The 16,141-nt window shown below is 38.3% G+C and overlaps 1 protein-coding gene across 1 annotated transcript in view; it reads left to right on the top strand.

Annotated features, from left to right (window-relative positions):
* The window catches only part of NAALADL2 (N-acetylated alpha-linked acidic dipeptidase like 2), a 324,485-nt gene that overhangs the window by 99,302 nt on the left and 209,042 nt on the right, over window positions 1–16,141 (top strand). Inside the window, exon 5 of the mRNA XM_050902673.1 lies at window positions 14,033–14,152. Within this exon, the coding sequence (XP_050758630.1) occupies window positions 14,033–14,152 (120 nt within the window). The remainder of the gene's footprint in view (window positions 1–14,032; window positions 14,153–16,141) is intronic.

The following is a 16,141-nucleotide window of genomic DNA, read 5'->3' as shown; positions in this document are numbered from 1 at the left end:
ATATAATACTCAATTCTTGTCCCTAAAACTACTTGTATAACTTCATTGTTTAAAACAAATGTAGTTTTATGCGCAAACAGTAAAGAACTGGTTAAAGTGCTACTCAGCTTTGTGATAGTTATGAGTGACTGTAAAATACAATATTGATTAAACTATTGCTTGTTCTCATCTTTTTAGTTTATTTTTGAGGAAGAGAAGCAAGTCCTAAAACCTTTTAAGGAACATTAGCAATGCAAAAGCATCTGTAGTTGGAGGCAGATTACATTTTACCATGCCTATACGTCCTGTACCTGTGAGCATGGTCATAAGATTCTGACTCTGGTAGTCCCACACATCAGTCAGTCATCCATAAGAGTATGGGTTAGAATCACTGTAATAAAATAAATTTAAAAAAAAAAGAACAAACCACTTTTCTGACATACTGCATTTGATTATTTTTGAAAATAGAGAAAAAGTCTAAATAATGGTGGTGTCTTTTGTGACTTAGAGCTGGCAGCTGAAAAGAATCAGGAGCGACTATTTTAATCTTCGATGCAGCATGATAAATCTTATCAGTTGAAGCATTAGCAATGTGTTTTATCTTAGGAATTATCTGTATCTACCAGTATAACTTTTACAGTCAATATTGGACAACATTTTTTCAAAATCTTAAAAATTGATTTTTTTTTTTCTATGTGTAATAGTATCAGCTTATTGAATGCTTTTCTACAGGACTCTTTTTTTCTCATTGGTAAGGTCTTTTTAATATTTTGAAATTGAAGTAGCATTGAGAATCCAAAACAAGTCTGAAGATTTCCTATCTGTGTTAGGATGTGGTAATATGAAATTCAAATATAATCTTCTAAGATAACCACTTTGAAAGAGTGGAAATAAGTTCTAAAAAAAAAAAAGGCTTACGTGATAGATTTTAAAAGTACTCTAAACTAGTTGAGGATAAAGCTGCCATTATATGAATAATTTTGTGAGGACAGATTTTAGCGGCTTGTCTGACTTCTTTGTTGAAGAATTTTGGTATAAAAGAGCAAAGGATGTACCTCTCTAGAGACTGCTTTGAGGAATGCTATAAACCTGGACACGGAGCCTTAATAGTAAGAAAGACCAAGAAGTGAAGAAGGCCTCTCTCGGAGAAAACCCTTTGAAGCAAATGTCTTGAAAGCCTTTCAGAGCAGGATGAAAAAATGTGCAGCTGTGATACAGCTGGTTGAAAAAATATGTAAGAACTGAATTCTCAAAAATGTAAAAAAGAATAATAAACAAAAAAAGACCCAGTTACTAACCACAGGCAGCTCTAAGTTTGGTATCCAGGTGCGGCTGGCAGAAGTGCACTGGGTGTGTATGTGAACTGTCAAAATGCCAGAGCTTGTTCACTGGCTGGGCTAAAATGTCCTGAGAAAAAGCTTTCGTTCAGAATTTCACTTTTAGGCTGGTTGGAAATGCAGCACTTCTGACTGTGCCCACCAGTTACAATCCCAGGAGAGAAGCATCCACGTATAAATAATAAAAAAATCGGTGCAAACTAAACAAAGCTGAAAATACACTGGTCTTCCCTTTTTCTAGAATTAGGCATTCCTAGTATTTTCTGTCTGATAAGCTGTCTCTTCCACTAAATACAAATAAATTTCATGTCTAACACCTCATGTAATGAATATTAGTTACTGTGTTTATCTCATTCATTAAAAGGGCCTTAATGTGACTTAATCATGAGATATCAGTTCTATTCTCATAATTATTTCTTATGTTCCTGTGCTGTGCAGTTCAAAGAGAAGTTGACTAATCAATCACCAGCTTGTGGCTGGCCCAAGAGTAGGTGTGTGTGAGAAAGAAGATGCTTCAAGGAATTTATCTTCTTTCCACTGAATTATGTTACCATATAGAGTTAGTCTTGTCTCCTGTAAGATTCACTGCTTCACACTGATGTCTTCGAGGGGCAGACAGAGGTGAATAAGGATAGAAGAGGTCTGGCAACGGCTTCAACTACTAGAGAGCAAAGCTGCTTAAATATGCAAGAAAGCTCCTGCTGAGTTTTCATCCAGGAGAGATGTTCCTCGTACTGCAGGTCAATGCTTGCCAGGCACGATCTTTACTTGGGGAGTATTTTAGAGGATGAAGTAGTATGAAAAGCTAGAAATGATATTACTGGCAAAAGAATTACTGCATCATTCTTCTAACCCAAATTTTTATTCCAAAAAATGTTCTCATGTCTTTGTCCATGTTGTCCTTTTACCTATAAAACTCTTACGTCTTAAGGCTAAAAGAAAATATTACAATCATGTGATGACACAAACTAAAAATCTAGAATGAGAAATTGTATCGGTAGGGACAGTGTTAGGCTCAGGATCTGATGGGTGGGACTGACTCTTTCAGTTCAGATCTTTCCCTGATGATCTTATTGCTGTTGTCTTAATGCCTGTAGAGTTGCTCTGCCTGAAATAAACGTTCATAATTTTTCAATTTTCTTTGCAGACAATGAAGATAATTTCTTCACAATATATAGTGTTTGTAAATTGGGTACCAAAAGTGTAAAGACAAATGAAGAAATATGTAGGGAACCTCTTCAGTAGATGATACAACTAGTGAATATTTTTAATGATGACCGTTGTGCATTCTTTGTGTCATCTGTTGAATTTCGTCTCTTGTGTTTGTTAAAATTCAGGAAAGGGACCACTTCATGTTGGAAGATGGACCGTTAGGAAAATTTGTGGTTGAATCAGAATTTATGAGAGCGCATACTGAGCTCCCTGTTTCTAGTTTCTTTTTGTTGATTGTTCAACATCCTGGGCAGGAGGGATCGTAATGAGTGAAGAGGAAGAATTGAGTACAGATTTCTATAGTAACTGATAGTTCTGTAATAATGTCCCTAACTGCTTTTATTGAAAACTGTACCATGAAGTACTATTGCTACAATAATACTGAGCACTTCTCTACTGCTGTAAAAGAGGCTGACCTGGATTCCAGGCTGTGTGGAAGACGAGGGAAGGTCTGTGCAGATCCAGCTCCAGAGCTCCAGACGGGCTGCAGTGATGGCAAAGCTTTTGTGTTAACCAGTGAAATCGGTTATATGATGTCAGGTCAGAGAACTCCTTCCTCCTATCAAGTTATCCAGATTCCAGAATCTCTTCAGACTTTCCTGTATGTTTTAGATAATGTGAACGTTTTTCCAGCTTTTCTTTTGAGATGCAGTTTAACAGGATGCCACTGTACAGGATGAACGGTTTACTGGGCCCTTTCCTAAAAAGGAGCGGTTTCTGTCCTTTGCATGGGATTTCCTCTTTTTCTCCAGGATTTTCCATCCCTGCTGAGAGCACAGAAACCAAGTTCACAAATTCTCCATGATGTTTCTGCCAACACTTAGCAGAGATGAATGCTCAAAATGTGTGAAATTTGGCACAATTCAAGAAAACCTTCACCCTAACCTTTGGAAAGACTTAGGATAAAGGTGAGCTACTAATTACGCTATAGCAAGGATACCTGGCAGGGACCTATCCTGAAATCCCATTTAATCCTTGCTGTTATTAATAAAAATAAAACATTTTTAAAATGAAGGTTAGCTATTTCCAAAATAAAAGATAAATGGCGCTGCTATATAAAAACCTTCAGATGACTAAGCAATGCATAATACAGTATCACATTTAATGACCAAATGGGAATTCCAAAATATTGAGTGCATTTTTAAAAACAAAATTTGAAAGCCTGAAACAACAAAGAACTTCGCTTTCTTCCTGGTACAATTTTATTATGTATGATACCTGAATCACACACTACATGTCTCTTGTAAGGTAAGTCTGCTTTCTAAAATGTTAGGTGATTGAAAAATGGAAATATATACTTGTTTAATTACATAGAGCTGTGCTGTTCTCGCATACGGCCATCTTTATATTTGTCTCGGTCAATCATTTGGGCTGCTTGAATTTGTTATCACTCAAGTATATTCCCTGTTTTCATTTGAGTCCTTTTCTGTCATCTGAATGTATTTGTAATTTTAGAACATATTTTTCCCCAGTCCTTTTTCTACAGATGTAATTTAGAGACCTCTACATCTGTGTAATGACTCAAAACAACAAAATTCACATGAGATAGAAAAGATGTCATTTTCCTTTTCACAACTGCATGTTTGCTTCCCCAGGTTTGATAAAATGCTGCTTTAACACTCAGATTTGTGTTTACAGCACTGTGTGGTTGGGCATCTCTGTTTATGTTCAAGTGCATGATGTTTGGCCAAGCAAGGGCTGTAAGTACTCTGTGAAAAAGCATTTATTATACTCTGGAAAATAGAGTTCTCACTGACATTTCTGAAAGTTCAAGTGTTCTCTTGATGCAGTGGATGACCTCCTCTTGTACGTACGCATGATTATCTGCATCTTTGAGGTAGATGTCTATTTTATCTTTATGTATCTATGTACTTGCAGTAACAACAACATGTTTTATGTGTTTGTATAGCAACTGTGCATAGAAATACAGCTAGCCTATATATTTCAGTACACTATGCATGCACTAGTATTAGAGTTGATTGGGAAACAGGCTTCTCATCCTGTGAAAATTGTGCTGTTTCAAAACGTGTTTTCAATCATGGCAAAAATTGGAAACCTGAAAATTGTAAGGCTACTTTCTAGATATTTTTGTTTTGACACAGCCAGACTAACTAAAAATGAAACAATTGAACAAAATTGAAACACTACTCTCTAGGAAATTAAAATATCAAGTGTATTATAAAATTAAATATTTAAATATTACTTAGAGTCAAAAGCACTTCCATGTAACATTTCACTGCAGTTGGCACACATTCTGTCTTTGATAGACAGTGTTGGCATTCACAGGACATGGTTCTTACGACCTGTCATTTCAGACAGGAGATTACTTTCCTTCTCTGGATGTGTAGGCACAAACTCGTGTTTCACTGTTACTCACGTTGAGCCTACGAACAGGTGGAGGAGAGGGAAGTGTGCCCAGTGCCATTTGGTAGCCTCTCCTGCCCAGTTGAGAAGGATCCTTCCCTACAATAGCTGGCAGTTTCTGCTGGAGCCTGCAGAGCCTATTTGTACACAAAGCGCTTCCAGGCACCTTCTGTAAGGCGCAAGCATCTTCTCTAAAGACGTAATGGTTGTAGCTACTATAGGAGGGAATGCCTGTTTTTTATTCGATATATGATAAAAAGGTCGTTGAAGGAGGACAGTCTGCAGCCTCTGGATGTTTTGCTTTCATTCTTCGTGTTTGAGAGTAGCCAATAAAACCTCCGCCTCGCTGCAGTCCGGCCTTGAGAATTTGAGTTCTGACATAATGGGACTGGATTCTGACATAAAGCGATTTCACTGAAAATTTTGAAGCCAAGTTTAAATCACGCCATTATAATTTACTATGTGTACATATGTAGCTTATGATTTATTTTTTAAGATGTCACATCACAGCTGAACAATTCTGTTTTGTTTAGTTTATCCTTAGTCTGTGTAATTTGTAAATGTATATTTGCATGAATAATTACCCCTGAATAAGCTAAACCAAGTAGGCTGGCGAATACAGATTACTGCTTCTTCTTAGGAAAGTATGATCAATGTGACTTTATGCTTTAGGGACTAATGCTACTAAATATCTTTGCAGTTAACTCTTGTAAAGAGGGGGATATAAATAATATTAAACACATATAAGAAAGAATCATTAGAATTTAAAATTTTGTCACTAGTGAGGTGACAAATAATCAGCACTGCTTAATGAAAGTTTGAAATAATAAAATTTCTGATAGGGTTTTAGGCATCAAATGATATCGTGTCCTTCAGTGTTTTATAACCAAAGCAAAGTTCTTAGAGATTTTAAAATAAATAAATATAAATTTAATATGACTGAAAATAAGAATATTTTATTTCAGAATACTTGAAAAACTAGATTTGCATTTAAATCTAATCAGAAAAGATGAAAAAAATAGATTTGTTGTTTGGATATCTTGCTGGATATCATGAATTAAGTTATATTCAAGTATTAGTTTTGCCTTCTGCTAAAGGGAAACTCAAAGAATGTGATTTGGGACAGAGAGCGGGGGGGAAGTATGAATGAATTAAAAGAAGGAAAAATAAAGTTGAAAATAGATATAGAGGGAGGAGTCTACAGGATGAGCATTATCAACAGGGAACTGAGCTATGTCAGCTCAGATTTATCTGGGGCTCTGTAACCATAAAACACAGAAGAGGTTCTTTTCTGTAGGCTATAAAAAGGCTTCGATCTTAATTCAGTCTCCCTGGGAGTTGGTAGGGAAAAAAACCTGCTATAAGCTGTAAAAAGCAAGCAAGCACGCAAACAAGTTAAACCCCAGTGTCTTTCTAAAAATGATACTGGAACAGCAAAAGCACCCTGTAGGAGAAGCTCCAGAGCCCAGCCTGGAATGGAGCTGTGTTAGCTGGACAGATAGGACGAGGGGGAAGAGAGAGCACGTAAAATGTGTCTGTGACTGAATTCGGTCTGCAAGGCCAAACTCTTACCAAACTGAGGTTAAGGGATGTCTTTTTTTTCTTCCTGTTTTGGTACAAATTACAGTTTTGGCTGCCATTGTAATGCAGTGTGCAATTTTATGTAATAAAAACTAGACACAATCCTTTTTGACTGTAAGCTGACACTGTGAGTCATACTGAATTACTCCGGAATTTTATTGTGTGAGTAGGAATATTGAAGTAAAAAAAAAACAACTTCTAGATTAAGATGCTAACAACCATGAAGAAAAAATGTCATGAATCTATTTGAAGAGGAGTGCTTGTAGGTAAAACCCACTAGTTATTTAATGACCAGCTAGTTATTTAATGACTCCCCACACACGTATCTTGCTATGTGGAGCAATATTGAAGTTCTGTGATTTAAATCTGCCCAGACATTGTTGGTCAGGTGCATCTCTTAGTATTGTAACAGAGCAAAATCAGCTTCAGTTAATCCAGATATGTAATGATTTGCTTTTTTGGGCTCAGGCAGCATGTTCAAATTCAAATTGCCCAAGTCATCTCTGTTTAGCTTGCCTCACACAGTTGCTTGGAAATACATTAGGTTATTATTTTTCAAGGCATAAGATTGTTTTTCTCATTCCAGTTTTCTAATAAGACATAAAAAGAAGCTCAAGGATAGGGAATCCTGTGCTACTAGAAATAGAGTCTGGGTAAGTAGTGTCAAATTTGTCTAAGAAGGTAGGGGAATTTACTTTCAAATACACAGTTTGGTCATTCGCAGGATATCACAGAGGCATTTCTGTGTAATTACCCCAAATTTATCCACAAGATTTCCCAGACAGTTTAGGAATGGCCAAGTGTCATAGGACACACAAAACATTGTAAGTAATATTTGCTACCAGAAGACAGCATGCTTGGCTTTTGAGGCCCTATACCAAATTTTTCATAAAGAAAATAGGGAGTGGAAAGCTCATCGGGGGATTTCAAAGATAGCATTATTTTGAAATTATTGCAAACAATGGAGTATAGAGTTTGCATGAAAACTGAATTCTGAAGAAAGGAATTTGTTTTATAGCAAAAGCATCTCTATAAGAAATTATTCTTTCATATGAAAAGACTTTAGCTGAACTAGAGACAGTCATCAAATGCATGCCACAAAACCGACACACACAGAAGGTCTCTCTCTGTCCCTCTTTTTGCCTGGAACCAAGTGAAGGACAAAGTTTGAAAGATAACTTTGAATATTAACATTTCTGTAGAAATACAGGAAGTATATAAAAGATGGCTATGGCTGTTTATTTTGTCTCTGGCGTGCTGAATAGGACTGTGAAGGAGGCTTGAGTGGTAGCAATCACAGGGAGACAGCTGTGGTTCCCTGATTATCAGAGGGATGCTTTTGGCTGAAGTGGGAGCAGCAGCTCCCGTCAGAAAGCGTAGCAGAGTTTACACCAACAAATGATTTGGCATACTTGGGCACAGCTCCGTTATCTCCCCTTTTCTTTCTTCCTTTTCTCTAATTTTAGAGAAGAGCTAGTTTTATGTTTGCAGCTTTCTTCGCGTTTGTTGATGTCCAGCTTTGATCTACAGCCAGCTTGAGTTTACTTTTATGCTCTGCTGAATGCCGCCTTCAGCCTCAATTTCAGAGCTGTGCAAATAAATTATAGTGAAGTGCTTAATTAAAGTTAGCCTCACGTCCTGATTGCAGACTGCTGTCTTCTCAGATACAATTTGCAAATGTATTTTGGAGTTTTTGCTTTCGGAAGGATGACTAGTTGAAGGTTATTTACTTGTGATTGATCATGCATTAGATGTTTCTGTTACCTTTATTTTGTGAGCAACCTCAAAATAGTAGCTGAATGTTGAAGGACAAAGAAAGGGCATTGACTTGAATGAAATAAGGGGATGAACAGTCACAGAACTGAGGGGCTGATACCTCTGGAATTACATGTGTGCTTTTTGGAGAAATTGTCTTAATTCTGAGGAATAAGCAATCCTAAATATATTGTATCCATAGCATTTAATATTTAGTTTTCTTCAATATTTGGAGTTTCTTTAGGTCATCCATTTCTGATACTCTTTTGGTGGGTAGGTCAGAACTGGCAGGAGTATGAGCTTGACTGTGCTACTGAATATCAGTCATTTTCATAGCTGCAGCTTCTATGGTCCTGACCTCCCAAATAGTTTGTGTAGAAGCTGTTCATTAATATGAGTCAACAGATTGGTATTTGATAAAATATATTCATAATTTGAGGTTACTGAACTGTGGCACTAACAACAGGTAACATTAAGAAGATTTTTCACCACAGCCATTCTGGATCTACTTTTAGTTTTCTTTTCTGCATAAGTTTAAATTTTTCAGATAAGATTTCTTTGAGATTGCTCAGTACTGACCTTAACATATTCTCTTAAGAAATAATACTAAAACTAGTTGCTTAGGTGTGGTGCTTTTCTACCCTGGGATTCCCAGCCTTGATAGCTAGAGCAGATGCATTTAAGAACTACCTTCTTATCTGCACTGACTCTCTCTGCAGTTTGGTGGTTGTAAGAAACAACCCTTCCTGGGTGTACTGGCTTTGAGATTTTTTTTTTCCCTGTGGGTTTTTCCCTTAGTCTTTTTCCTGTCTGTGTGCCCCTGGCAAATCAGCTACAATCTGCCTCTTTGCCAGTGTATTGGATGCAGATGTATAATGCTGTTATTAAATTCCTTTCCTCATTTAAGTGGACTGAATGATAACAATGTGATATGACAAACATATTTCCATTATTATTTTTGACCTATTTAACTTGCCCTTTTTTTTTAAATACCTCAGCATTTGCAAAGAAAGCAAAGTTTTAAAATAGCATCCAGCATCTTCAAGACCCCAGCTGCCACCTGCTTCATACAGTTACTCATACTTTTCCTTTCCAAGACCTGTTTTACTCTTTTTCATCCACGACTGGATGAAGTACGCTGTTTTATTCTCTTTCATTTGGAGATAAGTGGAAGAAATTGGGAAAAGATCCTTGACTGTCTTGATTGTGGCATTTTCAGAGTGCTTGTCTTTTCTGTTGTGGGGGGATTTTATCATAGTTTTTAAGATAGAATGTTTACAACTCATTGAGCATCATCTTGGGACTTAGAAACTAGTAATAAGTCTAACATAAAATAATTACTTTTTCTAAAAATGTTTGTTTTATTACCTACCCCTACTTCATTTCATGCATGGGGGAATACTACTGAACTCCATATTGCACATTGCAATTTGTTCCTAAATAGTCATATCTTTCAAACAGCATAGCATGAAACAATTCAAAGAGTAAGTACCTAATTCAAATGGATAAAACAACTCATTCTTTAGCAGTTTCCCAGTTTTAGGGTAAGAGGATTTACCCTTGCATATCTAAACCAAGTACACACGTGCTCTTTTTAGGCACCTGATAAAAGGATGAGTTCTCTTTTGTTTTTGAATGGAATTATCCTACCAAAGGAAAGCAGTTTATCAAATATGGGTAGTTGGGGGTGGGATATTTTGCTTTTTTAAAATCTGGAATGTGTAAAATGAGGATTGTGTCATGTTGTAAGCATTTCTAAAAAGGAAAAAAGAAAGAATAGAAAATTTAATCTTTATTCATTTTTGGAGGTGTTAGGAATGTTCTGAGTAAAACAAGACTTAATGCAACATAAATGGACTGTTAATTTCTTAGTGGATTATTGAGAGGGTAGCACTCTTTGCATTCAATAGGATTCTTGAACGTTATTTTAAAGGTGTATTTTTTCAATAGTTTATTTTATGATAGAAGTAAAGGTCCCAACTAGTTGAGCTCCAGTGTATTAAATAAAAACAAAACTGACTACTCTGAGCTGGTGTTGCTGTACTGTATTTGATGAGATGTTGTTATTAAGTAGTGCAAAATATTTTGCTTTTTATTACAAATTTTACTATTGAAGTGTAGAAGAAAGGAAGGAGTAGGAATAATTTTTAAAACTATTTTTATAATTTAATATTTACCTATTAGTTTCTGGACTGTACTGCCAAAATGTTATGACTTTGTTCTAAACTATTCCAGTGGGTTATTGACTTCATTTGGGAGGGGAGGAGCCATGTGTAGTTTTACTCAAGAGATTTTATTCTATTTTTTTGTCATTTTAACTGAAGTTAGATCTGAGATTAGTTGTGCAAAGCTCCAGCTGCTAGGCTATACGTCATGTTACCAGGATGTGTGTCCTGGTTTCGGCTGGGACAGAGTTAACTTTCTTTTTAGTAGCTGGTACAGTGCTGTGTTTTGGATTTAGTGTGAGAATGATGTTGATAACACTCTGAGGTTTTAGTTGTTGCTCAGTAGCGCTTATCTTAAGCCAAGGACTTTTCAGTTTCCCATGCTCTGCCAGCAAGCAGGGGTGCAAGAAGCTGGGAGGGAGCGTGGCCGGGGCAGCCGACCTGAACTAGCCAAAGGGGTATTCCATACCATGGAACGTCATGCCCAGTATATAAACAGGGGGGAGTTGGCGGGGGGCGCGGATCGCGGCTCGGGAACTAACTGGGCATCGGTCAGCGGGTGGTGAGCAACTGCATTGTGCATCACTGGGTTTTTTCTCCCCCCCCCCTTCCTTTTTTTTGTTATATTCCTTTTCATTACTATTATTATTATATTTCATTATTACTATTGTTAGTATTATATTTTACTTTAGTTATTAAACTGTTCTTATCTCAACCCACAAGTTTTACTTTTATTTCTTTCCTTTCCTCCTCCTCACCCCACTGGGAGGGGGAGGGGGAAGCGGCTGCGTGGTGCTGAGTTGCTGACTGGGGTTAAACCACGACAATGTGATAACTTACTTGGGTAGACATGTGCAATATTTTTACCCATGGTTCCCAAAAAGGTAAAATTAAGGGTCAAAGATTTGTGATGAGAAGAGAACCACTTTGAAGTTACAGTGAAATATAAGTGTGCAAGTACCCCTAAAGTTGGACAGTAACAAGAGGCTTAGGTCATACTTATTTTCAGGCAAGTGCAAAAGAAAGACTTGTAATATATTGAGCTTTGACATGTCCTTCATGTGGAAGATGTGTAATGAAAGCACGTGTAACTCTTTGTTATATTATACCCAGCTGCTTTTTCATTATGTAATGACTTCTTACATTTACTCTCAATGTATGAATGTATTTAATAGCTTTGGCATTGGGGCTTACTTTTAACATTTGGAGCAAAGAACACAGTTTGCAGAGTGTTTGGGGCAGCAGGGAGTCAAGTTCTGGTTCTCACATAATTAAAAAATGAGCTGTGCTTTTGTAGGGCCTTTTATTCAGCCTGCTCTTGTTGAGCTCATATGTTGCCTGGGAAGGACCGGTGAGCAGCTCTTGAAGACGCAGTTTGCATCCATAAATTAACTAAGAACATCCAAGGGCAGTTGCTAAATGCATTAATAATTGTGCAAACATGTAGTTTTGTTGTTTACAGAGCGGTGGATAGCACCCTGGAGGAGAGGCTAGCAGAAATGATGTGAAGAGAAGAAGCACATGAATGTAGATGGGCAGGGATCTCATTTTCACACAGGCATACTGTAGAAGCAAGTGGTTTGATACTTCATTATGTTATGTCTTTGTGTATTGATTTTGCCTAAGGAAAATTCAGTGTAGTTTCTCTCATACGAATGATGAAAGCTCTGATTTTCAGTTTGCTTGAGGGTAAGTGGGAAGGGCATTGGGTCCAAAGGAATTAGATTAGAGGTCTCCCCAGAAATCAGCCTAAATATAACCACTCAAGCCATAAGACTTTTGAGACTCTAATAATTATTCCACTAAAGTGAATCTATTGACACATCTGTAGGTACAAATTAAAATAAAGCTGATATCTACAGAATAAGGTAAAATTTGTGTGAACTTCAAGGAAGTATGCTGGTTAATACCCTTCCTCATTGGAGGCGAACTCTTTCTAACCAGGGCCATCAGATTAGGTAAAATGTAAAATAGCTTCTGCTAGTATAAAAACTTCTTCTCTTGATTTTATCATACTTTTCAAATATGATGATCATACAGGAAAAAATTTGTATTGGATTTCAGCCTGTAGTCACCATTTGAATTTTCTTATGAAACAGTTTTCAAGTTCTTTAATATTAAAACCCCCACATATTTCAGAAGAAACTGTATGAAGTGCAAGATTTTCTGTTCCTACATTTCAGTATTTGGTGTTAAATCTGATGTTTGCCTGTTACAGAAGTGTTTTATAACTTTGGCTGACCTTTCTAAATACTTGGCTTATATAGCATTGATGACATGTTATAGACTTAGGATCTTGTTAACTTGAAAATTTAAGAAGATAGGAACCTTGTCAGTTTTTTTGTATGAATTAAACACTGAGGCACAAACTCAGACAAAATATTCAGATACAGTTGTAGAAGGGTAAATACTTTCCTAAAATACCCATGTTCAGGAATCTAGTAAGATTTCACACATCCTACATATCCAGAACAGCTGTTGTTAGAATTTAAACAGTTTGTGTAGAGATGCCCAAAATCAGAACTGTCACCTTTGCAATGAATCCCTGCTTAAGTTACCAAAACTGAACTGAAAGAGAAACTTCTCCATCTTGTAGTGCTCCTCTTATTTCAATTTTTAAACACTCATGTAGTATCCTTGTGTCTTCTTGTCTTTGTGTTTTATGTGAACACTGTGAAGGGATTTAGAGGTTCCAGAATGTCCTCAGTGGTGTCCTGAGAGCTTCATAACATTCTAAAATAATAATGTACAAGACTGGTTATTTTCATACTTGGTCTTCACCAGAATTTATTGCTATAAATGTGTGAGAAAAGCGCCCTTGGTCATTCTTAAATTATATATATGTATATGAAAAAAAAAATCCTTGAAAACACGTCTTGAAGTATTTTTCCATCACTGCCAATGCTTGACATTTAATAACTTAGACCTTTACTACATATTCTTGCAGTGTCCTAACTGAAGAGCTGAAGATCTTCATGCTCTAAACACTTTTAATTTAGTTGGAAGTGACTCTAAATAATTTAAAAATATGTATTAATAGAAAAGTTTACACATCAGAGTGACGTAGTCTGTTATCACTATGTTTATCTGAGTATAATGCTTGGATAACAGATGAAGAAAATACTTCAATAGTTAAGGTAGGCTGCTCCTATGAGACCACATAATAAAACTATATATTGGTAGACTATGTATTATCTGTATATTTTCATAAGTGACCAGTATGATCATTCATTCATTTTCTGAAATGCTTTACAAGGCTCTGATTCCTTTTAAGAAAATTAACAGAGGTGAGTTAGTATCCCTTACATGGTTTTAAATACATTCCTGTTGCTAACGAGGGGAAATTCTCATCAGAACCAGCACCACTTATTATAACCACTGGCAAAAAAAAATGTTTTTTTGTCACAGCTTATGAATTGTGAATGAAAACTGCAAAGATGTAAATTTATCTGTCAGATTGAATTCTCAAGCTCTTTGTTATTACAGGTATTCCTGATTAGGAAGGGGGGGGGGGTAAGGCAATTGCAGAACTCTGCTCAGGTGCTTGTGCTTATTCAAACAACTTTGTTTCTGTGGAAGGAGCACCCTCAGTGATGCATGGTTATAGGTATAGCCTGAACTTTTGTCTTCTCTTTGCAGGCAGAACTTGTTGATATACAGTATGGGACCGTGGAAGACTTGATCCGGATTCGAGCCATTACAAATGTGACCAAAAAAATTGCACTTTTGAAGCTAGGACAATCACCTTTGCTTTATAAGGTTAGTCAAATGCTTGTTGCGCTTTAGCTGAATTATTTCTTTGTTTTTTTCAGTTTCAAAATACCAAAACAAGGACTTCTTCCTTCCATTCTATCCCAATAAGTCAGGATTTACTGACATTCAGATTCTTCCTTAATACTAGCCACTTTGATCTGCAGTGCCATTTATGTGTTACAGTTATTTATTTTGCTGCATATCTTACAGTGCCCCAGTAGTATGCCATATTTTCTCTGGGTGTACGATAAGCCTCTTGGCAAACAAAGAAATCCCTAAAAGAAATAACAGAGCATGAGGGGGAAAAAAAAAGGCAACTGAGATCAGGAATAGTTGGATCTGTGTCTGCTAAAAATGTACATATAACACTGTGCTGAAATCTTTTCTTTCTGTATAGCTGTGTGTAGTACTGTATTGGGTTTGCGTGGCAAGGTTTTGGTAGCGGGGGGGGGCTATAGGGGTGGCTTCTGTGAGAAGCTGCTAGAAGCTTCCCCTATGTCTGATAAAGTTAATGCTAGCGGGTTCCAGGACGGACCCGCCGCTGGCCAAGGCCAAGCCAATCAGTAACAGTGGTAGCGCCTCTGGGATGACATATTTAAGAAAAGCAAAAAAAAGTTACAGTGGCAGTTGCAGCGAGAGAGAGCGGAGTGAGAAGATGTGAGAGAAACAACTCCGCAGACACCAAGGTCAGTGGAGAAGGAGGGGGAGGAGGTGCTCCAGGCGCCGGAGCAGAGAGAGAGATTCCCTGCAGCCTGTGGTGAAGACCATGGTGAGGCAGGAGGTCCACGGTGGAGCAGATCTCCACCTGCAGCCCGTGGAGGACCCCACGCCGGAGCAGGTGGATGCCTGAAGGAGGCTGTGACCCCGTGGGAAGCCCGCGCTGGAGCAGGCTCCTGGCAGGACCTACGGACCCATGGCCCCGTGGAGAGAGGAGCCCACGCTGAAGCAGGTTTGCTGGCAGGGCTTGTGACCCCGCGGGGGACCCATGCTGGAGCAGTTTGTTCCTGAAGGACTGCACCCTGTGGAAGGGACCCACGCTGGAGCAGTTCGTGAAGAACTGTAGCCCATGGGAAGGACTCACGTTGGAGAAGTTCATGGAGGACTGTCTCCCGTGGAAGGGACCCCACGCTGGAGCAGGGGAAGAGTGTGAGGAGTCCTCCCCCTGAGGAGGAAGGAGCGGCAGAAACAACGTGTGATGAACTGACCCAAACCCCCATTCCCCGTCCCCCTGCGCCGCTCGGGGGAGGAGGAGGTAGTAGAGAAAATCAGGAGTAAAGTTAAGCCTGGGAAGAAGGGAGGGGTGGGGGAAGGTGTTTTAAGATTTGGTTTTATTTCTCATTATCCTGCTCTAATTTGACTAGCAATAAATTAAACTAATTTTTCCCCAAGTCGAGTCTGTTTTGCCCGTGACGGTAATTGCTGAGTGATCTCCCTGTCCTTATCTCGACCCACGAGCCTTTCGTTTTATTTTCTCCCCTGTCCAGTTGTGGAGGGGGAGTGATAGAGCGGCTTTGGGGGGCACCTGGCATCCGGCCAGGGTCAACCCACTACAAGTACTTGGCCCGCTGGCTGTAGTTTGAGCACGCTGTGAGAGGAGGCAGAACACAGTATGTGCTCACCTGGCCTCAGGCTTCTGCGGGTCTTCCCAGTCCCCCTGGGCTGAGCCTAAAGCTCAGCGCTTTGGGCCTCACTGCGGATGTGCTGCTGCAAGCCCTGAGATTGGAAGGTTGTGTATAGCATACACTATAGGAGGACTAACGTTATTGTTTATGGATTTGTTGAAGAAATGACATCGTAACCTGATTTCGTCATGACATAATACAGCCTTGCTCTGTGGAGAAGGTGCCTTTGCCGCCTTGGTTCTTTCTGCTATCCTTGCCGCCTTAGAGGGAAGAAAGGGACAGCATTTACTTCTGTGGTAAAATGTGTAAGCAGACTACCCTGAGATACACAGATCTCCCTGCCGTTAATGGTCAGTCACTGCAGTAAAACCAC

The sequence above is a fragment of the Gymnogyps californianus genome, chromosome 10, assembly GCF_018139145.2.
Source record: "Gymnogyps californianus isolate 813 chromosome 10, ASM1813914v2, whole genome shotgun sequence".
Lineage (NCBI taxonomy): Eukaryota > Metazoa > Chordata > Aves > Accipitriformes > Cathartidae > Gymnogyps > Gymnogyps californianus.
This window is presented reverse-complemented; position numbering and strand designations above follow the sequence as displayed.